This window comes from Gekko japonicus, unplaced genomic scaffold, assembly GCF_001447785.1.
Source record: "Gekko japonicus isolate JY-2015 unplaced genomic scaffold, Gekko_japonicus_V1.1 scaffold561, whole genome shotgun sequence".
In the NCBI taxonomy this organism is placed as follows: domain Eukaryota; kingdom Metazoa; phylum Chordata; class Lepidosauria; order Squamata; family Gekkonidae; genus Gekko; species Gekko japonicus.
Genome location: NW_015162496.1, coordinates 7028 through 30712, shown reverse-complemented (window position 1 = coordinate 30712; position 23685 = coordinate 7028). Strand labels below are relative to the sequence as shown.

The 23685-nt window shown below is 47.1% G+C and overlaps 2 protein-coding genes across 2 annotated transcripts in view; both read right to left on the bottom strand.

The window, feature by feature from the left end:
* The window catches only part of LOC107105998 (nascent polypeptide-associated complex subunit alpha, muscle-specific form-like), a 42999-nt gene extending 24293 nt beyond the window's left edge, over positions 1–18706 (bottom strand). The window contains exons 1-5 of the mRNA XM_015406072.1: positions 18669–18706; positions 17085–17126; positions 13029–13268; positions 12553–12731; positions 8994–10694 (exon numbers count right to left, since the gene is read on the bottom strand). Coding sequence (XP_015261558.1) covers positions 8994–10694; positions 12553–12731; positions 13029–13268; positions 17085–17126; positions 18669–18706 — 2200 coding nt within the window. The remainder of the gene's footprint in view (positions 1–8993; positions 10695–12552; positions 12732–13028; positions 13269–17084; positions 17127–18668) is intronic.
* A 27-nt stretch (positions 18707–18733) lies between these two features.
* LOC107106001 (zinc finger protein 638-like) overlaps positions 18734–23685 on the bottom strand; it is a 6708-nt gene continuing 1756 nt past the window's right edge. Inside the window, exon 2 of the mRNA XM_015406076.1 lies at positions 18734–18799. Coding sequence (XP_015261562.1) covers positions 18734–18799 — 66 coding nt within the window. The remainder of the gene's footprint in view (positions 18800–23685) is intronic.

Below are 23685 nucleotides of genomic sequence, written 5' to 3'. Positions count from 1 at the left end.
CCCTACCTGCTCTATCCCATGCATAATCTTATAAACTTCAATCATGTCTCCCCTCAGTCGTCGTTTCTCCAAGCTAAAGAGCCCCGAGCGTTTTAACCTTTCCTCATAGGGAAAGTGTTCCAACCCTTTTATCATTCGAGTTGCCCTTTTCCCGAAGCTATAATATCCTTTTTAAGGTGTGGTGACCAGACTTTTCTGTCTCGTTTGTCATGCCTCCAGTAGCGGTTCCCGGCCCTCCTACTGGTGCTGTTTATGCATTTTTAATTGAATTACTTCATAATTTAAAATGTATTTTTACTTTCTCAAATGTTTCAATGTTTTTTATGTTTGACACCCTATGGAACCAGATCGGGGTATAACATTTAAAAAATATAAATAAATAAGACCCAAAATAAGGAAAGAGCAAGGGTCCAACAAATTTTCGCCTGATAAGGTAGCTAAATGTTATAAGAGTGCTTCAGGAAATCGTTGGAGATGTAAAAATAACATTGGAACATACTACCATATATGTGAGATGTGAGAGTATTTGTAAATTTTGGAAAACTATAAAACAATTAATAGCAGAGATTACTGATATAGAGTTGCAGCTGTTTCCAGAAGTCTTTTTGCTTAACATATTACCTAATGGGATTAAGCACAATGATCTATATTTGATATTATATATCCTTACCACTTCCAGAATCCTCGCAGCGAAACGTTGGAAATCAGATAATATACCAACTACAGAAGAATTAATCATGAAAATTATGGAAATAAAGGAAATGGATAAAGTAAATATGATATTATCAGGGAAAGATGAGAATGTGCTTCAAAAAAGATGGAAAAAAATTGACAGATGGATTGAAAAAAGCGATATATATATATTTTTTTTATATATACAGCTAGAATGTGAGTCCATCTGTCCTTCTATCGTGAAGAGTCATTCGACATCTGAAATCACGCCACTCCCCAAGATAGAAGGACAGATGGACTCACATTCTAGCTGTATCTGAAGAAGTGAGCGGTGACTCACGAAGGTCAAACACTGCCGCAAATTTTGTTAGTTTTTAAGGCGCTACCGGACCCTTTGCTCCTTCCTACTCCTATGGAAAAACTAACACTGCTATTCATCGAGTGGTCTTCAGGCTCACATATGTGGGACTGCACAGAAGCCACGAAGTTGAACTGACCATTTAGGAATCCGGCTGGGAGCTCACAGCAGACTATCCTGCTTCTTGGAATTTGCAATGCACCTTTGGAAGACGATACCACGTGATACCCTTTGTATTGCAACCTCCTGCCTTGTGAAGACCAGGCTGGCAGAATCAGCTGAAGGGGCTAATGGAGAGACATTCCTGCCTTCCTTGAGTCCACCACTGGCTGTTCCACTAGACTGGAGCACATGAGCACGAATTGTGTCCTTTATGTCCTCCAAAAATAGCTCAAGGCCGATGTGAGACAAACCACTTCCGTCTACTTTCAACACAGGGAAGCTGTTTGAAGTTTCAACATGCTTGATCACTGTGCCCCCGAAGCTGGAGACAAATCCCCCCACGACCAAGTTCGCTTCCCGCAGCACCTGCTCCACTTTGCAAGCGTCTCCTTCTGCAGGGCGAACGTTCTGCGACAGCATCTCTGACCACATCAGCCTGACTTTGGGGAAGACTTCTTTAAGTAAGACCAATTCTTTTTTAATTATTCTACCTAACTCAAAAAGCAAAGGGGGAGTGAAGAAAGGCAGCCAACGAGGTGGGAGGGGAGAAATGGAGACCTGTTGAACTGGAACATATGGAGGCACAGATGCATTTTTAAATACTTAGCCATCTATTTCCAGCCACTAAACAACAGAATCCAGTCCAAGTGTTCCATATCCTAATCAGGGTCATTTTGAAAGAAAATAAAAACAGAGAAAACTAATCTTTTTAAAAAGCTTTTCATAACAAGCCAAAATAATTCCCTTTTCATTCTTTTCCCTTTATCCCAACATGCCCCTTCCTTTTAACACACGTATACATGTGTGAGAGAGATCGAGTCTCAAAAAAACCCCAGCAGATCACAACAATCTCAATGTAAATTGTGCTTGTCAGAAGAATCCTCTCTCCCTCCCTCTCTGAAGAAGAAGAAGCATGTGTGCACGTAAAAGCTTATACCTGAAATGAAACTTTGCTGGTCTTAAAGGAGCCACGGACATTGCTTTCTCTTGCTCCCCACCCCCAAATGGAGGAGAGCTCAGACAGTGGGGGAGAGCAAGGATTGGCTCTGTATCTCTCCTGTGGAAGCAGGAAGGAGCTCTCCCTCCCTCTCTCTCTCTCTCTCTCTCTCTGTGCAAGAAAGAGAGATCAAGTCTTGAGGAAGCAGGAGAGGAAGCTGGGTAAAAGTGAGCTGCAATGCGGCAGCAGCCTCAGGGAAGGAAGCAAGAGAAAGCCAGTTGCTTGTGGGCTGGATTCAAGCCCTGCAGGGGCCAGATCCAGCTTGTGGGCTGCATGTTTGCCACACACGACAAAAAAACAACAACACATCAACAATTACTCACCTGGGCAAGGGGGAACATTGCCAAGTACCAGCTTCTGCTCCACGTCTTGGTTCATGGTCTTGCAGGGCCCAGACGTCCCTGGCGGGAGACTTGGACTGGCCACACCAGAGTTTTCTGCCTTGCTGCTCACAGGCTGGGAGCTCACAGCAGCCTCTCCTGTGCTTGTCTGCATCCTTGATGCTTCCTCAGTAGATGAGACTGCTTTGACCTCCCGTGTTGCAATATTCCAACTCACAGAGGCGAGGCCAGTGGGAGCCTCTGGAGAAACAGGTGGCGTTAACTTCGTGGCTTTGTTGAGCCAGCCACTTGCCAGTTTGGTGTAGTGGTTAAGTGCACGAACTCTAATCTGGGAGAACCGGGTTTGATTCCCCACTCCTCCACTTGCACCTGATGGATGAACTTGGACAAGCCATAGTTCTGTCAGAGCTATTCTCTCAAGGACAGTTCTTGAGAGAGCTCTCTCAGCCCCACCTACCTCACAGGGTGTCTGTTGTGGGGAGGGGAAGGGAAAGGAGTTTGTAAGCTGCTCTGAGACCCTGAGTGAAGGGCAGGGTATAAATCCAATCTTCTCTGCTAAACTGGTGCAGGTGAGCAAGAATACCATTCTTTATATCTTCCAAAAATATGCCAAGGCCAGCATTAGACAGGTTTTCTTGATCAGTTTACAACTTGGGGTCTTCAGATGAAAGTCTAGGGTGTCAAATCACACCACCCCCGTGGCTTTTGGAATAGTCTCCCACAGCACTGTTCAGTTTTTTCCGCTGCTCCCCTCTTTTTACTCCATGCCAGATTCCCTCTGGTATTATCTCTGACCAAATCACTCTGACTTGGGGAAGAAGTTCCCTAAACAGCATCAATATTCTCTTGTTGTTGTTCAGTCGCACAGTCGAGTCTGACTCTTCACGACCCCATGGACCACATCATGCCAGGCCCTCCTGTCTTCCACCGTCCTCCGGAGTTTGCTCAACTTCCTGTTCACTGCATCGATGACACTGTCTGACCATCTCATCTTTTGCCGTCCCCTTCTTGACCTTCAGTCTTTCCCAGCATCAGGGTCTTCTCCAGTGAGGGCTCCCTTTTCATTTGGTGGCCAAAGTATTCGAGCTTCAGCTTCAGCATCTGGCCTTCCAGGGAACAGTCAGGGCTGATATCCTTAGGATTCACTGATCTGATCTCCTTGCAGCCCAAGGGACTCGCAAGAGTTTTCTCCAGCCCCATAATTCGAAAGCATCTATTCTTCAGTGCTCCGTCTTCCTTACAGTCCAACACTCACAGCCATACAATACTACTGGGAATACCATCGCCTTGACTATACGAACTTTTGTCGGCGGGGTGATGTCTCTAATTTTTATTACACTATGTTTGCCATAGCTTTCCTCCCAAGGAGCAGGTGTATTTTACTCCAGACTCAATGGCATATACTAAATCATATCCCTGCAGATGAAAGATGAATACACCTGGGGTCTGACCCTGAGCTGCTAGGTTCTGTATCGTGGGCTCCAGCATCCTCCAGGTCATGTTCTCCTGCCCGAGCCAGGCCAGAACAGTCGACTCCTCCAAGCCCAGCTGCAAGCCTACTGTGGAGCTGGATGCCCGTTTCTGGGCTGACACCACCAGAGAGTCTCCACAGATACACACTCGAGGCTTAGAGTCTTGTCCAGCAGTGTCAACAGAAAATTAAAAGGGAATGCAAGATAACCTGGGCCAAAAGCTCAGGATTCTGAAGGAGATGCCGATGAACAGGCATATGACTCACGCCCTGTGACTGCCAAGCAGCGCACCCCTCTGTGCCCTCAAAAGGCATTTCTCAGCAGTGCCAGAACACGGGAGGAATGAACATGAGAACTGCATTCATAGAATCATAGAGTTGGAAGGGGATCTCCAGGGTCATCTAGTCCAACCCCCCTGCAGAATGCAGGAGAAGTCACAAATACCTCCCTCCCACACCCCCAGTGACCCCTGCTCCATGCCGAGAAGATGATAAAAAACCTCCAGGATCCCCGGCCAAACTGGTCTGGAGAAAAATTGCTTCCTGACCCCAAAGTGGCAATCAGCATTTCCATGGGTGTGGAAGATAGGGCCACAAGAACTAAGCCCTGAGGCAACCCTTCTCGCCTTCCCTTCTCGTGATCTGCCGAAGTTCACACAATCAGCATTGCTGTTAGATGGCCATCGAGCCTCTGTTTGAAAACCTCCAAAGGAGGAGAGCCCACCACCTCCCAAGGAAGCCTGTTGTTCTCTTTGTAATGTTTAGCCGAAAATTCTTCTGATTTAATTTCAACCCATTGGTTCCGGTCCGATCTTCTGGGGCAACAGAAAACAACTCTGTACCATCCTCTATATGACAGCTCTTCAAGTGCTTGAAGATGGTTCTCATATCACCTCTCAGTCGTCTCCTCTCCAGGCTAAACATACCCAGCTCCTTAAACCTTTCCTCATAGGACGATCTCCAGACCCCTCACCATCTTCGTTGCTCTCCTCTGGACATGTTCCAGCTTGTCTATATCTTTCTTAAATTGTGGTGCCCAAAACTGATCACAATACTCTAACCAGAGCAAAGTGGTACCATCACCTCATGTGATCTGGACACTATACTTCTGCTGATACACCCCAAAATTGCATTTGCCCTTTTAGCAACAGTATCACACTGATGACTCCTGTTCAGTGTATGGTCTCCTAAGACCCCTAGATCCTTTTCGCGCATACTACTGCTAAGAGAAGTCTCCCCCATACTGTAATCATGCATTTGATTTTTCCTACCTAAATGCAGTTTACATTGATCCCCACTGGAATTCATTTTATTTGATTTAGCCCAGTTTTCCAGCCTGTCAAGATCATCTTGTATCCTGACCCTGTCTTCTACTATATTTGCTACCCCTTCCAATTTAGTATCATCTGCACATTTAATAAGCATTCCCTCTATTCCTTCATCTAAAACATTGATAAACATGTTGAACAAAACAGGTCCCAGGACAGATCCTTGAGGCACTCCACTTGTCACTCCTCCCCAAGAAGATGAGGAACCATTCAAAAGCAGTTACAGATCCACCTAACAGTTCTAGGATCGAAACCACATTTTACCAATTTGTCAACAAGAATATTATGTAGAACTTTACCAAAAGCCTTACTGAAATCAAGATAAACTATGTCTACAGCATTTCCCTGATCCAACAAGGTAGTAACTTTCTCAAAAAAAGAGATAAGGTTAGTCTGACATGTCTTCTTCTTGAGAAACCCATGCTGGCTTTTAGTAATCACAGCCATCCTTTCTAAATGCTCAAGGACCGTCCGTTTGATTATTTGTTCTAAAACTATCCCAGGTATAGACATCAAGCTGATGGGTCAGTAGTTACCCAGATCCTCCTTTCCCCCCTTCTTGAAGACGGGGACAACATTTGCTCGCCTCCAATCTTCTGGAACCTCACCTGTTCTCCATGAATTCTCAAAATAATGGACAGAGACTCAGAAATTACATTCGATTCCACATTGATCAGGAGTGAAACTGGTAGCTAGCAGCACCTGGAAATCAGCAGTATGCTGCTTTTAAATCTGGAAAGTCTGTTCCCAGCTATGTTGAGAGTACTCTGTTAAGACCTGTCCTGAGTTTGTATACATTACGAGGTGGATGCATAAACCAACTAAATTCGATTACAATTAGGGTAAACCCAGTAGCTTCGTCCCGCAGGGGCTGGCAAGGAATTGCAATGGGTATCTCATTTCCCCCTCCTGCACTGCCTCCTTTCCCCTTCCCTGAAAGCCCCCCATAGCCTCTGCCCTTTTCCTGCTTCCTTTTCTCCTTTCCACCCTCCAACCGATCTGACCCCAGCTTTGCCACTGCCGTAGTGGTGATGCTCCCCATTCCACCTCAGCTTCACTGCAGTGGCTCCTCCACATCCCATCCAGCCCCAGCTTCACCATGGTGGTGACTCCCCACCAGGCCCATCTAACTCGAGCTTCGTTGCAGCAGCCCCCTCACTTGACCACTTCGCCCCCTGCTGGCAGCTCCCACTCTTCTTCCCTGCTTGTGTCCTCATGATGTGCCCACCTGCATCGAAAGAACAGCTCTCTACATTTGCACAGCAAACTGTTCTTTATTTTAGGGGGCTGTTTTTAGTGGTTAAGTGCACGGACTCTAATCTGGGAGAGCCGGGTTTGATTCCCCACTCCTCCACTTGCACCTGGCTGGATGACCTTGGGCAAGCTGTAGCTCTGATAAGAGCTGTTCTTGAAAAATAGCAGTTTCTGTCAAGAGCTCTCTCAGCCCCAACTTACCTCACAGGGTGCCGGTTGTGGGGAGGGGAAGGGAAAGGAGTTTGTAAACCGCTCTGAGACTGTTTGGGTAGTGAAGGGCGGGGTATAAATCCAATCTCTTCTTCTTCTTCTAGTTCCAGATCACTGATGCATAAATTAAACAGTACTGGCCCTAATACATGTAATCACATGTAAATAGAAATAAATAAATAAATAATACCGATCCTTGTGGGACACCACTGGTTACTAGGGATGGATACCAACCGAATTACAAACTAGGGTGGTTCATGGTTCGCAGTCCGCCCACAAACCACCATGATTTTTGCAGCAGTTTGTTTGGTTGCTGATGAGCTCAGAGGGCATTTAAATGTCAAACACAGGGTGTCAAACATAAGGTTTGGAGGCCGGAATCGGCTCGTCCAGGGCTCGTACCTGCCCCACAAGCCACTTACATGCATGAAAATAAGGTTTTCCCCCTTTCATGGTATCCCTTGGAAAAAACCTAGTCTTGTATTTGATTAAATACATTTATTCGGTCTTTCGTGGCTTCCCCAGTAAATCAATTGCTTTCACTGCTAGGAATCAATTGCTTTTGTCTGTATTTTAAGCAAAAAAACCTCTACCTTTAATTGAGTTTCCCTGTGTCCTTTATAAACTTTATATCTGATACCTGACATTACATTTTATGGCACACATGGCCCAGCCCGACAAAGTAACATTTATATCAGATCCGGCTCTTGTAACAAATTAGTTCAACATCTACAGTTACTGGTTCACCACTGTCTACATGCTTGCTCACTTTCTCAAAGAACTCCAGAAGGCTGGTGAGGCAGGACTTCCCTTTGCAGAAGCCATGCTGATTATCCCTCAGCAAGATTTGTCCCTCTATGTGCCTAACAACTCTCTCTTTGATTACAGTTTCTACTAGTTTGCCTAGGACAATATTAGGCTGACTAGCCTCTACATTCCTGGTTCCCTTTTAAAAAAACTGGTGCCACATTTGCTACTCCCCAGTCTTCTGGTACAGCAGCTGAATTCAGTGATAGGTTACATATATGGGTTAGTAGATCAACGATCTAACATCTGAGTTTCTTAAGAAGAAGAGGAGAGATTGGATTTATACCCCGCCCTTCACTACCCAAAGGAGTCTCAGAGCGGCTCACGAACTCCTTTCCCTTCCCCTCCCCCACAACAGACACCCTGGGAGGCAGGTGGGGCTGAGAGAGTTCTGACAGAACTGTGGCTTGCCCAAGGTCACCCAGCAGGTGCAAGTGGAGGACTGGGGAATCAAACCCGGTTCTCTCAGATTAGAGTCTGCGCACTTAACCACTACACCAAACTCTTGTATGCCATCAGGACCTGGAGTCTTGTCGGTTTTTAATTTTAATTTCCCCAGTAGGTCTAGAATCTCTGGTCTCCTCAATTTGGCTCCATTCTTCAGACTCCCTTCCTGAAAATATGGGCTGTAGCATGGGTACATGCCCCACACTTTCCACAGTGAACACAGGGGAAAAAAGCTATTGAGCATCTCTCTATCTTCCTTTAGCAATCCCTTTATTTAGGGAGGGGCTGTGGCTCAGTGGCAGAGCATCTGCTTGGCATGCAGAAGGTTCCAGGTTCAATCCCCGGCATCTCCAGTTGAAAGATCTGGCAGTAGGTGATGTGAAAGACCTAAGACCCTGGAGAACCACTGCTAGTCTGAGTAGTCAAAACTGACTTTGATGGACTGAGGGTTTGATTCAGCGTAAGGCAGTTTCATGTGATTTATTCCTTTGTCATCCAAAGGCCCCACTGCTTCTCTGGTTTCCTGCTCTGGATATATTTTTTAAAACATTTATTGTTTGACTTGATGCTTTTAGCAACCTGCTCCTCAAAATCTCTTTCTGCATACCTAATTATGGACTTACACACCTCTTGCGGCAGCTGGTGCCACAGGACAGGGGCCCCTAAGGCCAAGGTCATCGCCCTTCCTGACTCAAGGCAGGCAGTTTGTGAACCAGGGACCTTCAATACATTCTGAGATGATGACTGGAGAAGATGGGGAGGATCATGCTAGGAGAGGCGGTCACAAAGGTACGAGGGTCCCAGGCTGCAATATATGCTGATGCTAATGACAGTGATATAATGATAGTAATGAAACACATTCCTATTGCTCAAATTGTATATTTACATGCACAAATATACCACTAACCTGTAAAACAAGGGGGGGGGGGAATCCCCAGCTCCTCACCTGAACCAGGACAAACGCTTCCAGGTACCAGTACCGGCTCCGTATCTCCTTGCCTTGCTTTGATGTTTGGACCAATGTCTTGCTGGGAGCTGGGGACCTCCGGGCACTTGTTCTCTGTCTCACCACTCGCAGAGGTGCCTTGCTTGGGGACCGGATCTGCCACAGGCAGGCTCTCTGTCTCACTACTTCCAGCAGCGCCTTCTTTCAGGCCACAACTTGCTGCCACGCCTTGACTCTCTGACTTGCTGCCCACAGCAGTGCCTTGGTGGGGGGAAAGACCCAGCACACGGTCGTCTGCTGCCTTGTCACTTGGTGCAATGACTGGCTCAGGCCACTGATCTACTACAGACATGGTCTCTTCCTCATCACTTGCAGCAGTGCCCTGCTGGACGCTGGGACTCACCACGCATTTGCTCTTTGCCTGGCTGCACAACGAGGTGTCTTCCTTGGGGCAAGGACTCTCCGGACTTGTACGCTTAGCCTCGGTGCTCTTAGCAGTGCCCTGCTGGGGACTCGGACCCTTGGTGTCCTTGTCAGTGCCTTGCTGGGAACTCGGACCCTTGATGCCGTCTGCGCTGCCTTCCTGGGGACTCGGACCCTTGGTGCCATCCGCACTGGCTTGCTGGGAACTTGGACCCTTGGTGCCCTCTACTGTGCCCTGCTGGGGACTCGGACCCTTGGTGTCCTTCGCAGTGCCCTGCTGGGTACTCGGACTTTTGGTGTCCTTCGCACTGCCTTTGTGGGGACTCGGACCCTTGGTGTTCTTGTCAGTGCCCTGCTGGGGACTCGGACCCTTGGTGCCCTTCGCAGTGCCCTGCTGGGTACGCGGACCTTTGGTGTCCTTCGCACTGCCTTTGTGGGGACTTGGACCCTTGGTGCCCTTCGCAGTGCCCTGCTGGGTACGCGGACCTTTGGTGTCCTTCGCACTGCCTTTGTGGGGACTCAGACCCTTGGCGTTCTTTGCAGTGCCCTGCTGGGTACGCGGACCTTTGGTGTCCTTCGCACTGCCTTTGTGGGTACTCAGACCCTTGGCGCTCTTTGTAGTGCCATGCTTGGTACTCGGACCTTTGGTGCCCTTCGTGGTGCCTTGCTTGGTACTTGGATCCTTGCTGCCCTTCGCAGTGCCATGCTGGGTACTCGGACCCTTGGTGCCCTTAGCAGTGCCTTGCTGGGTACTCGGATCCCCCAAACTTTGGCTCTTGGCCTTCTTGGTCACAGACTTAACTCGATGGCGGTTTGGATCTCTTCTGCTTGCTCTTGTTGTTGATGCTCCTCTGGAATCTAAGACAGCTGTGATTACCTGCGTTGCAACCTGCTGGATCATGGAGATAAGGTCAGAAGACGCAGCAGACGTGTTTGTCAACCTGGCAGCAAGCTGAGCAGAGTTCCTTCCTTCGCTGAGTGTTCCCCCTGCTGCCCCTTGCGCCTGAAGCTGCGCCATGGCCTGAAGGACACTTTTTTCTGTGAGGGAAGCCAATGCCGAGTGTTCAGGCTCTACACGTGATCGTCCTTCTGGCACCAGCTTATCGCACGTCTGCTCTTTGCTTCTTCTCTCATCCGCAGACAGCTTCTGGTGCGGGGCATCCTCCCTTGTCTGCTCCAAATCTTCACCTCTCTTTTTCTGACAGTCTGGACCACTGCAGGTCCATTTCTGTTCACTGTACTCTTTTTTGGAACAAGGTGTCTTGGCATGTCGTCCCTCTGTAGGCATAACAAGGGTAGAAAAAACAAACAGGCGGTTAATCTCATCCTGAGTTTAACAGTGCAGCCCGACACAGCGTCGCTCCAATCAGTGGATTTTAGACCGAAGTAGCTCTGAAAGTGACAGAACTGCCAGTCACCTGCTCTCTACTGCTGAGAGCTTCACATCTCTATGGGATATTATAAGGGATAGGTAAAGAGTTCTGGGTTTAAAGGACTGCATGTTACTACCTTTTCTTTTATTCCTTGCTCAGCTGGGTTGTGTTTACATATTCCATGCGTGGTTTTCATTTTCTTATCAGATTTCACACTTTCAAAAGGGAATTAGATAAGCATATGGAGCAGAGGTCCATCAGTGGCTATTAGCCACAAGGTATAGATAGGGACTCTGGGGCAAGTGATGCTCTGTCATCTTGGTGCTTGGGGGGGTCAACAGTGGGAGGGCTTCTAATGTCCTGGCCCCACTGGTGGACCTCCTGATGGCACTGGTATTTCTGGCCACTGTGGGATACAGAGTGTTGGACTGGATGGGCCTTTGGCCTGATCCAACATTGGCATCTCTTATGTTCTTATGTTCTTATGTTCAATGTGGCTAGCTCACAATCTCTGACTACCCTAAAGCCCCTGCTCCATCCATGTACACCAAGAGCATGCCAGGGAAGGGGGTAGCTGTTAGGCCTAGTCCCCGCAGCGTTCAACCAGGGATGCTGGTGCATTCAGCTACCAGAGAGAGAAGGGGGGGGGGGAATGCAACTCCTGAGGAAAGCCTTTATATGGGAAAGCAGCAGAGGGCGCCTGAGCACAAGCTCTGAGGTAGAAGGTACCTTGTAGTACTGGCAATAGAGGGGGGGGGGGAGAGTATTAGGGAGTGAAAAAGAACCAAGATGCGGTATACTTTTCTCACTCCCACACAGATGGAAATGAGGATTTATGAGACCTGTTTTCCCACCCCAATGAAAAGGCCCTCTGCACCCATTCTAGCAGGCCACTCATTCCAGAGGACTGGGGCCAAATGTGAGAAATAACATGTCTCAGCTGTTGCCATATGGACAATCATAAGAGGGAGCACCAGAAGGAGACCGCTGTCTGAGGAATATGGCTACTGTGTGGGTACATATCTAGAGACACCGTTCAATAAATGTGAGGGTCTTAGGTCAGTAAAGGCTTTAAAGATAGCAACCGGCATTTTGAATCTGGCCTGGAATTAAATACATAACCAGAGCAATTGATGGAGCACTGCATTTACATGATCATCAAACGTAGGCTTGCTCACAACTATTATGTTAGTAGCTCACGGAGTAGAATTTTTGCTCACAAGACTCCACAGCTTAGAGGGAACATTGCTGGGCACAGGCAACTTTTAGCCCTCAGTCAACTTGAATAATTTCACTGGATGAGATTCAGCCAATGTGATGGAAAAGGATCCTCCTTTGCCACCATCACTGCTACCTCATCGCCTCTCCAATGGCCTCTAAAGCGTAATCCATTTGATTCAGCATGAATTTTCTGCCTATGTTGCTCAAGCCATCTTACCAACCTTTTCAGAGAACCTAGCTCTCCGGTTACCTATGGGGCTGTGGCCCACCTTGATGTCGGGAGACAGTGTCAAGAAGAGACCTTGCCAATATAGCACCCTGCAAACCACGAGTCTGTGCTGATAAAAAGCAACAATAAGGTCTCAACCATTTTGTGGTTGTCTCTTGTGGCAGCCATTTTGTAGATGCACCTACCACCCTATGTCAGTATTCCAAAGGTGCCCATATGTGCAAAAAGGTTGGAGACCCTTGCTTTAGACACAAACCTTGCTGGGCAGACAACCTCCAGAATTTGATGTAGTAAGTCACATCCATCTTGTTACCTGTAGATTTAGTTGAGCTTCCGGATATTCTCTCCTTGCTGGAAGAATTTTGAGACAATTTATTAGAATGCGAAGATTGCCGTGGAGACCGTGAATGGTGTCTGGGACTAGGAGGGTGCCTTGGACTTCGACTTCTTGGTCGACTTGTCCTGTGACGCTCAGAGCTCCTTGATCGTGACCATCTCCTTCTCTCCCTGCTAGAAGAACTTTGAGACCATCTACTAGAATGCAAAGACTGCCGTGGAGACCTTGACCGAGACCTTGACCGGTGTCTGGGACTAGGAAGGCGCCTTGGGCTTCGACTTCTTGGTCGACTTGTCCTGCGGCGCTCAGAGCTCCTTGATCGTGACCGAGTTCGATGCCTGGCATAGCCAGAGCATCTTAAAAGTTTTGGGCAAGGACTGGCAGAATGCCGACTTGGACTTCGACTTCTTGGTCGACCTGTCCTGTGACGCTCAGAGCTCCTTGATCGTGACCGAGTTCGATGCCTGGCATAGCCAGAGCCTGAGCATCTTGAATGTTTTGGGCAAGGACTGGCAGAATGCCGACTTGGACTTCGACTTCTTGGTCGACTTGCCCTGTGACGCCCAGAGCTCCTTGATCGTGACCGAGTCCAATGCCTGGCATGGCCAGAGCTTGAGCGTCTTGAACGTTTCGGGCTAGGGCTGGCAGAACGCTGCCTTGATTCGTGCCTCTCTTGTCTGTCAGCTTCGTGTCTGTGGAACAGGCAGATATCAAAATATTCACAAATGTGTTCACTGTGAAAGAAATAAACTGATCAGTCTTCAAAATGGAAACAAGTTTTTCTCCCTCAAGGGAAATAAAGCTAGGAAGTTAACAGGCAAAGTTAGAGGGAAAGGGTGACACATGACTTTGTCGCAGACCCTGTATAGAAATATTGATTTCTAGAAGTCTCATGCCTTCCCTGGGATGTCTTTCTGATCACATGCTGTGTCTTATTTCCTGTTGCCAGCCAAATGGCCTGAACATTTGGCCGGAGAAACTTTATAACCCTGTTATATAACCGCACATTCTTCACACTTCCATGCTGGAAGCTAGGCCAACATGCCAGAGGTCACGTAGCCGATGGGAGAAGCTGGAGTTGGGGGCCATGTGACTGCAGGCGTGGTTTCCAAACTTACAGCCTATCCCCAGTTGTACCCATGACAACCAACAAATTGGACACACCCTTCCTACTCGTAATTGGCTGATGGCCACAGCTGATTGTGACTGGAATGGGCCTATAACTGGTCATTCCCTATGGAGAGAGATCTCTTGATCTCTGCTATCTCTGCTGCCCTTGTCCTCTATTTTGTTTTACTACACCTGAAATGCTGCCCTGCCATGCTGTCTGTTGGAGAACAAAGGATTGCTTTGTGCCTTAGAGCACATGGAGGGCAAGGATGGGATTTCACTTAAAGATCCCTTGGTGTCTAATTGGACTGTATACCCTGGACATGGTAAATATGAAGCATTAATGTTTAGTTAAGGCAAACCGCCTTAGGCTTGTTATTTTGTAAACTCTATAGTCTCTTCTGCTAAGCTCTGACCTGAATAAAATATTATTCTTGTTTCTAAATGATTTCTGATGTTGTAACTGGGATTCCAAGCCTAAAATCCTGTAGCCTAAACGCTGACCACACAGCGCTACCACTGTGATAATAATGTGTTAAGCCCCAGAGGCCAGCTAAGAGGCTGAACCTTGCTCTTGGGCTGGAAGGGGGCTCTAGTTAAAAGAGGTTCTGGTGGCCTGAATCCAGAGAGGGTAGCCTACCTCTCTGGGTTGTTGTTTAATGTATTGAACCAGTATAGGGTTCCCTCTCATTTCTGGACAGGCTTGAGGGGCAGAATCCTATACAGACCCGAACTGTCAATGGTTGAATGAAGCAAGCTTGAGAACTTATTTTTACTATTTCAGCACATAACTCAATGTTACATACTTGAGAGCGATAACTGAATTGTTGGATGAATGCTCAGAAATAAATCTTGTGATATGAAGAATGAGCAGATCACTGGTTTGCAACATTGCTTGGGAAAGTTAAGTACAAGCTTGGAAATGCTTACATCAGAGACTCAAAGGAGATTAACTGAATGAGTCTTTTAGAGCCACGTTGATTTCACGTAACGGGGCCTAATAATTCTGAAAGCGCTTTGGTGAGAACCTTAGAAATTGTTTCCACCAATACCACGTTGCCTTCCTGCTCTCCGTCAGGGCACACTGGACTCTGTCTCCCAGGCAGGAAACACCTGAATGGGCTCACCTAGACATGGCTCAGCTCCACCCCCTACGTATGGGCAGCCTTGGGCCCTACCCACTGAAATCATCCACAAGAGTCTTCTCCTGTTATTGAGACCACTGGGTTGACCTGACATATGGCTGGTAACTGAGCTGGCTTCAGACCCATTCACACACAGAGCTCTAATTATCTGGAAAAATCGTAACAGTAAGATAGGAAACACGGGTGTGTGGGTTTGGGGTTGAAACACTGAGTGTCTAATGTAGGGCTCCCCCACAACATGGCACCCACACCCACCAGTGGTTCCCCTGGTGCCTGCCAAGATTCTTAGAACGTGGGTGGGGCCATTATAAGGTACAGCTTGTTATTGGCTGCCCTCCTTGTAATGGAAGGAGAGTCTACTGGAGGATCAGGAGGACTGGTAAGCACAGGGGCTTTCCTTAGTCAGTGTGTGGCACCATTCTCCCTTCAGGCTTTCCTTCTTCCCACATGGTGTTCTGATCGCTGTTGATTTCAAACTCTTCATTATCCTCACTGTCTGCCCTCTGGCTTTGGTCCTGAGACTTTTGCCACTACAGAACTGCCCCACTCCCACTGCTTTCCCCAGAAATTCTCCCTAGACATACTATCATTCTACATATTTTTTTCAGAAGCCAAACTAACACAATCTTGATTCCATCCGTTCTCAGTATAACTTGGAACTAAACACCACAATTCACTTCTCTCAAAGATAAAATGCAACTACCATTTTATTTAAGCTATTTATAGTTTGCCTTTTTCACTGACAATCTATCTAAGACAAATTCTCCAGAAAACTCTTCTACGAGTAAGTGGTGTCCCACTAGATTTAGCCACCTGGGACTGGCTGAGAGCGATGTCTGTCAGATTCCTAGAGACAATCTGGGTCACATGTTCTGGGGATGCCCCAAAATCACATGTTTCTGGCAAGGTATAAGATCCTGGATTGATCTTACATTATCTGCTAAATTGTGCCTTACAGCTAGTATCCTCAGCTACATACCAGCTTTCTAGGCATCCCCCAAGCATAGCAGCCCTGTCTGCCAAGTGACTTACAGCACTAGAAATCTCGTATTCCTCCCTTAGTGGATCAGCGAGATCTGTGTATAAGGGAGAGAATCACTTAAAACAGACAAAAAACCCCTCAATTTGGCAAGGCTTCCTAGGTGTTTCTGAGCAGCGAGACCCCCCCCCCCACTTCCTGCATTCCTTGCTGAGAGCCAGTTTGGTGTAGTGGTTAAGTGCGCGGACTCTAATCTGGGAGAACCGGGGTGGATTCCCCACTCCTCCACTTGCACCTGCTGATGTGACCTTGGGTCAGTCACAAGCTCTGGCACAGCTGTCCTTGAAAAAGAGCAGTTTGTGTCAGAGTTCCCTCAGCCCCACCCACCTCACAGGGTGTCTGCTGTGGGGAGGGGAAGGGAGAGGAGTTTGTAAGCCGCTCTGAGACTCCAAGTGAAGGGCGGGGTATAAATCCAATCTCTTCTTCTTCTTTTTCTTCTTGCTTAGCTGAGTCCATAGTGCAGCCTCCCCCCTCCCCCCTTTAAACCTCAAATCTGCCTCTGTGTGCTGCTACTCCTTCCTTTCCCCCCCCCTTTTCTCTTGCTGATGGGCTTTGTTGGGGGAAAAGGTGGGGGGAAGGGTGGTTAGTAGGTTACACGACTTCTATTTACCATTCTAGGCGGAAAACCAGTTTTCAAAAGTCCTAATAAAAAGGGGACTGGGGATTCTGCAAGGCAATAAGTGAATGGAATGCACGAAGCCCTAACATTTCACTCCAGAGAACAACAAAGCTGTCCATGGGTCACAGATGTGGAGCTTTGACTCTTGAAAGCTTGTAACCCAAAAACCTTGATGGTCTCTAAGATGCTACTGGACTAGACTCCACCTATTCTACTCCAGCCCAACATGGCAACCCTCTGAAACATTCATTCTGGTGCTGTTCCTAGCACGTAAGAGTAGCTTAGATGCAAAACAGACTGATAAAAGCCGTATTTTCACATAGCTGACGCTCTGTAACTGTGATAGATGGAAGTTCAACAGAGGAGCCCCAGAGGACGCTTGCTGTGGATTCAAGAAAGCAGCGGCCAAGCCTCCAAGAACCAATGTGCTGCAAGGAATCAGCTGCCATTCCCAGATGCAAACAACACATGCTCGGTACCTCCTTCACCACAGAATCACACACTGATTCACTAGAACACGATTATAAGATGAGAGAAAATACACTTTTTCACCTTAACTGTTACCAAGGAAAGTTAAACATAGTTTAAACATTACCTTTTGGGTGAACAGGGGTTTTCAGGAGCCCAGTTTGGATACCTGTTTCAAGAATAGAAACGTCAGTGATCTGGCCAAATCAAATCAATCCAGCTAGTTCAAATCAAGCCTCAATTCCCCCCTACACAGAAATGACTAAACTGAGCTGTGACGTCCTCCTTATTGGGGAGGACTGGGTTCCCTTTAAAAGTGTTCTTTTTATTTTGTTCTACTGGGTATAGACGGCTGCCACCAGGAAATTTTAAGGATTTCCAAACCTTTATACTTTTACTTCTGCTCTTACTGGTTAGGTAGACCGAATTCAAGGCTTACGAGGAACTATGTGGTCCTGAGGAAGTATGTCTTTCAGATCTGGTATACTTGAATAAAATATTTATTGAAATAATCCATAAATAAAAGGGTAGAACAATGTAACTATTAATGTGTAAATAATGAAAAATTGCTTGGTGTATCACACACAATCTGCTCCCTTACTAACAGGGATCTTTCAGGTAACTTTGTAACACTTTAACTCAAGGTCATATATGTTCACTGTCTCTCTCCAGGACATACAGCCTTTCCTATAACTTGTCTTCAATTAAGCTTTCATTTAATTTTTCCTATTCTCTCAGCCTTCCTTCTGCTTCTCACTTCCCTCACACATAGAACTAACTGCTTGTCTAACTCATTCCCCACACAGAACTAACTGAACTTATCAACTGTCAAACCTGTAACTGTCGCCCCTGACTGACATACATACTCATCCACTCATTTTCACTGCCAAAACCCCTCCCCCTCTCTGTCAACCACCAATCATACCACGCTTGCTTCTCTCAACCACTCTAGTCTACTTACCACCGCCATGCAACCAAACTTTTAAAGACACACACACACACCAAAAACAAGGACTCCTGACATGAGCCTACTGTGCTTTGGTCACATTATGAGAAGTCAAGGAAGGCACAGCCCTCTATTTGCAAGACCTGAGGAAGGCTGCTAATGATAAAACGTTTCGGGGGACATTAATTCATACAGGTGCCGTAAGTCAGATGTGATATGAGGGCACTTGTCTCTCTCTCTCACGCACGCACACACGCAGGCACACACTCTAGCCGTCTGAATTACTATTTTAACATGAAACATTTCTCTAGGAAGAAGGACTGCAAAACAAACTGTCCCCGCAGGGGATTCCCAGGCCATTGTAGTTCAAGCTGTGTTTGCCCTCCGGGGTCCCCTCCCCCACTCTCTTCTCTGTTCCCACGATGCAGAAAAAGCGAAAAATCATCTGGCCGTCATCACAGCAACCCACTATAATCTTTCCTAGCAAGCTGCATTTTCCACTCAAATGATTTGGAGTTCCAGAAGCTTGCAGACCCTACATCCATGAGGTATGGATGAACACAGCCTCACAAAAGTGACACTCCGGGTCTGTAAGAGCCTGCTGAGCACGGACAGTGTGACAGACCACAGAACTCATCCTTTCTCTATGACCAACCATTCAGGCTTAGGAGGACAGCTCAAACCTTTTCTCAGACACATCAGGATACACGCAGGAGGTTAGACACAGTATGGCCCTCTTCAGCTGAATAAAATAAAGGCCATTACATGGGCATCTGAAGTACAGTAACGAGGTAGTCTGTCATTTCAGTGTACAATTTAAATGAATGTTCTTACTGCTGGAGGAGCCGACGACAGTTCTCATTGTGCAGAAAGGTATTCTGGTGCTGAAGCCAGTCCTACAGGAGAGAAAGACAGTCACAGATGCAAGAGGGTACCCAAACTGAGATGAAGCCCACACGCAACAAACACCCATTTTGCATTAACTCAGGCCTGTCCGGATCATGCCATGTAAACAGAAGGCAGCATGGGAGTGGAGAACTGCCTGCACCCAGCAAGATCTTTCCCCAGTTTCCCCCTCTCACTGTGACTCAGCAAGCCACCCCAAATTGTGTTGCTAGGGGTCTGCAGCAGCTCAGGTGCAGGACAGGGAGTAAAAGTGGGGGATCTGCAGCAAGGGGGACGAAGTGGCAGAGATCACAGGATGGAAGTGCTCCATGTTTGTAACTGAGTGCTTGGATACAAACCACTCTTTGGAATGGCTGCACATCTTACTCAGGTTGACGGAAACACACCTGTTCCAGAAAAAGCAGCAGAGCAAAGACAGCTGTCATGAGGTAGCCCTGCTCTCCCCGGATATAAAGGCTAACACAGAACTCTCCCTGCGGTGTGCCCAAGCATTACAGAGTCTATCCCAGCACCACGGGTCATACTGCGGAGATCAAAAGCCATCAGTGGGGATGAAGAAGCAGTGAGAGCAACAAGCATGCTACGAACTGGATAGCTTGACTACACAACTCCACAGCATGTTTACTCTTCTTGATATACAAGGAGGTACTACAAAAATGAATTTTTTGGCTAAAATTTTGCATAACTCTATGTTCTATGCCCGCTGGAGATGTGAAAAGCTACACGAGAACAATGTTCTGGTTTGCTAGGAGCACGTGAACTCATGAAGCTGCTTTATATGGGGTCAGTCCTTGGTCCATCTAAGTCAACCTTACCTACTCAGACAGGCAGCAGGGAGAAGTCTTTCACATGTCGTACTAACTGATTCTTTTAGCTGGAGATGCTGGGGACTGGACCTGGGACCTTTTGCTTAGCAAGTAGGTATTCTACCACCAGGCCCTCTTTCAATATGGTCGGATGGAACACTTGAATCTGCCTTCTACTGAATCAGACCCTTGGCCCACCAAAGTCAATACTGTCTACTCAGGCTACCAGCAGCTCTCCAAGGTCTCCAGTAGAGATCCTTCACAACTCCTACCACCTGATTCTCTCAGCTGCAGTGGCTGGGTACTGAACTTGGGACCTTCTGCCTGGCAAGCTGTTCCTGATCCACTGCCTTCCTACAGCTTCTATATCATCCCCAAATGGCTTGGCCTCCTCCTATATGGCCTAACATAACTATTAACATCAACCAAACACAACTCACCACAATTCCTGTTAATTCAGCAGGGTATAGATGATCTACAGAAACCCGCAATTTCTTTTCACAGGGCTTCTTTTACTTACTTTGACAAGCCTTTATTCTCAGGGCTTCATACTCTCAAGAAATAGGTTCTTGGAGAAGTGAATGTGTGAATTTGAAATTGGAGCTTCGTTGTTGCTTGATCAGTAAATATAATTTAGATCATTCATTTAACAGTCTGAGTTAGGAGTGTGCATTTGGATCAACCCAAACCAAATATATACCTATTTTTTGGGTAGATTTCGGCATCCCAAATGTATCTGGGTTTTTTCAGGAAAACTGGGGGGGGGGGGATCCCCCCTCCCATCCCAGATATATTCAGGGAATTACCGGTAGATCCAAAAACAGCGGAGAGGCAGTAGAAGATTGCTCCTGTTTAAACCGGGCTACAGGAGAAGTCAGCCCCAGGATCTACTGTGCCACGGGCAGCAGTCTGCTAGCCGTGGCACAGCAAATCCTGGTGTTCGCTTCTCCTTCAGCCCGGTTACAAACCGAGTTAATAATAAAAATGATGTCTGAAACCTTTTGACTGGTGCCCAACTAAGAAGATGACCGTTCTGTTAATTATTCTGAAATTGCATTGATAATCATAGTACTGAAGTAATACTACAAAAAAAGCACAGAGACACAACTATATGATGTAATATACTCCTGAAGAAGCAGCTGAATGAAACTAAGTATTAATCCAGAATCTTCATTGTGTGTTACTATATGGTGTTACTATATTGACCTGTTGAATGTTACTATACTGCTACTGTATTGCTGATATTGTATATGTTCGGATTTCTTATTCTTCGAGATAAATGGTTATTATTTTTTAGCATCCCATTTCTCAGGTTATTTTTCCTTTTTTGGTTTATGGTGGAAAGTGTATATATATTTTGGGCTGTATCAACAGAAGTATAGTGTCCAGATCACGCAAAGCGATGGTACCGCTTTCCTCTGCTCTGGTTAGACCTCACCTAGAGTACTGTGTTCAGTTTTGGGCACCACAATTTAAGAAGGATATAGACAAGCTGGAACATGTCCAGAAGAGGGCAATGAAGATAGTGAGGGGTCTGGAGACCAAGCCCTATGAGGAAAGGTTGAAGGAGCTGAGTACGTTTAGCCTAGAGAGATGACCGAGAGGTGATATGATAACCATCTTCAAGTACTTGAAGGGTTGTCATCTAGTGGATGGTACAGAGTTGTTTTCTGTTGCCCCAGAAGGTCGGATCAAAATCAATGGGTTAAAATTAAATCAGAAGAGTTTGTGGCTAAACATTAGGAAAAACTTCCTGACAAAGCGGTTCCTCAGTGGAACAGGCTTCCTCGGGAGGTGGTGGGCTCTCCTTCTTGGGAGGTTTTCAAACAGAGCCCAGGTGGCCATCTGACAGCAATGCTGATTCTGTGAACTCAGGCAGATCATGAGAGGGAGGGCAGGGAGGGCTGCCTCAGTGCTTAGTTCTTGTGGCCCTTTCTTACATGCCCAGGGAACTTCTGATGGCCACTTTGGGGTCAGGAAGCCATTTTTCTCCAGGCCAGGTTGGCCAGGGATCCTGGAGGGGGGTTGGTTGGTCATCTTCTGGGCGTGGAACAGCGGTCACTGTGGGTGTGGAGGGGGAGGTATTTGTGACTTTCCTGCATTGTGCAGGGGGGGTTTGGAATAGATGAGGTCCCTTCCAACTCTACAGTTCTATGAAAATAGATTAGTTATGAAGTTTGAAACTTAAACTTAAAATGTTGAATACAGTCATCTCCCAACAGAAAAATTATTGTATAATACAGAGGATACCTTAAAAACTATAACGAAAGGGATATAAAGAGAAAATATTTCTGTCTTATACATTTTGTAGTACATGACTGTCCTCGGAAAATGTAAATATGTTGTATAATCTCCCTTTTTTTTCCCTTTCCCTTTCCTGTATCCCCACTGTCTTCCTAAATTTTAAACAAAGTGGCCCTTCCAAGTATCCTGGAAGGTACTCCTGACACAGAGCAGATACGACCTCCATCCACAACGAGATGCCACAACTCCTACAAGCCCCCAAATTTCTAATTATCCTTGCTCAGGCGCTGAAGTTTTATGTTCCAAACAGCTCACTCCAAGTCCTGAGGCAACGTTTTGTACCGAGTGAAGCTCCTGAGACATCCTGAAATGTGGTCTCACGTCGAGTGCGTTTCAGGAGCCCAATCTGAATCTTACAGCAAACTGGGATTGTCACGGCTAGGTCAACAGAGCTTAAATAAGAGGCCAAGGCCCAGGCTAGCCTGATCTAGTAGGATCCTGGAAGCTAAGCAGGTCCTTTGAATCATGGGTCAGTGGTTGGAAATGTGCTTGGCATGCAGAAGGTCCCAGGTTCAACCCCCAGCATCTCCAGTTAACAACAACAACAAAAAGGGAACAGGCAGGAGGTGCCTGACACTCTCCAGAGCTGCTGCCAGTCTGTGTAGACAAGACTGACTCTGATGGATTGATAGTCTGATTCACTGCAAGGCAGCTTCATGGGTGGCCCGGGCTAGTCCTTGGGTAGGAGACCACCAAGGAAGCCCAGGGTTGCAATGCAGAAGCAGGCCATGGCCAACCACCTGTGCTCATCTCTTGCCTTGAAACCCCTATGGGGTGGCCATAAGTCAGCTGCGACTGGACAGCAACACTATTATGAGGTTGATGTAGCTCAAAGAAGGCATTCCTAACAACACTGCCAACCTGTTTATTCATGGACAGGGCCAGACCCGGGAGCATCCCCGAGCTCTTCACTTGCTCTGCGAAAGAAAGCCCAACCCCATCTAAGCCTAGTACATCGACACTGGCCTTCCCAACCAGAATCAATCCTGTTTGCTCAGCAGGGGTAGGATCCATCTCACTGAGATGTAAAGTGATGTGTCATCCACAACCAAAGCGCCAGGTAATCTTGGCCAAAGGTTTTACATACAAGTTAAAGAGCACTGGGCAAACCAGGCATCAAGTCCCAACTGGCTGACTCTGCCTACGGAAACGCTTTGCGTCCTGCCAACAAGCACAGACCGGAACCTTTTTGTTCCAAACACTGATTGTAATGGATCCACCAAAATAGTGGGGACAACCACACCAATTACTGCTGAGAGGCCTCCCAGTATCAGCAGCAACAGTCTGCCTGACCTAACTTTAGCCAGAGATCATCAACCGAGGCCAAGAGTGCTGTTTCAGTCCCGAGTCCAGGTCTGCAGCCTGAATGAAGTCGGTCAAGGGCAGATGTTCTTCCAGAAATGCCTGCAGTTGCTCTGTCGCAATGTGCTTGTTCGGGTGGGGGAAGAGAATGAGGAAGACCTTGCTGGCTTCCCTGCAGCCAACACACAGCAGCTGAGCTGAGCTCCCTCTGGGAGAAGTTCCTCTTCCCCTCTGCACAGTTACTTAAAGCCTGGGTGGGAACAGAGACATGATTCAAAGGACTCCTAGCCCTTATCTTGTGGCTTCCAGCCCGTGTTGTACAGCCTCTTAAGAAGAGCCCTGCTGGACCAGACCAGTGAGGGTCCATCCAGTCCAGCGTCCTTTCTCACAAAGTGGCCAACCAGTTCCTCTGGACGGCCAACAACTGGGCGTAGAGGCCACGGCCTACCCTTGATGTTGTCTCC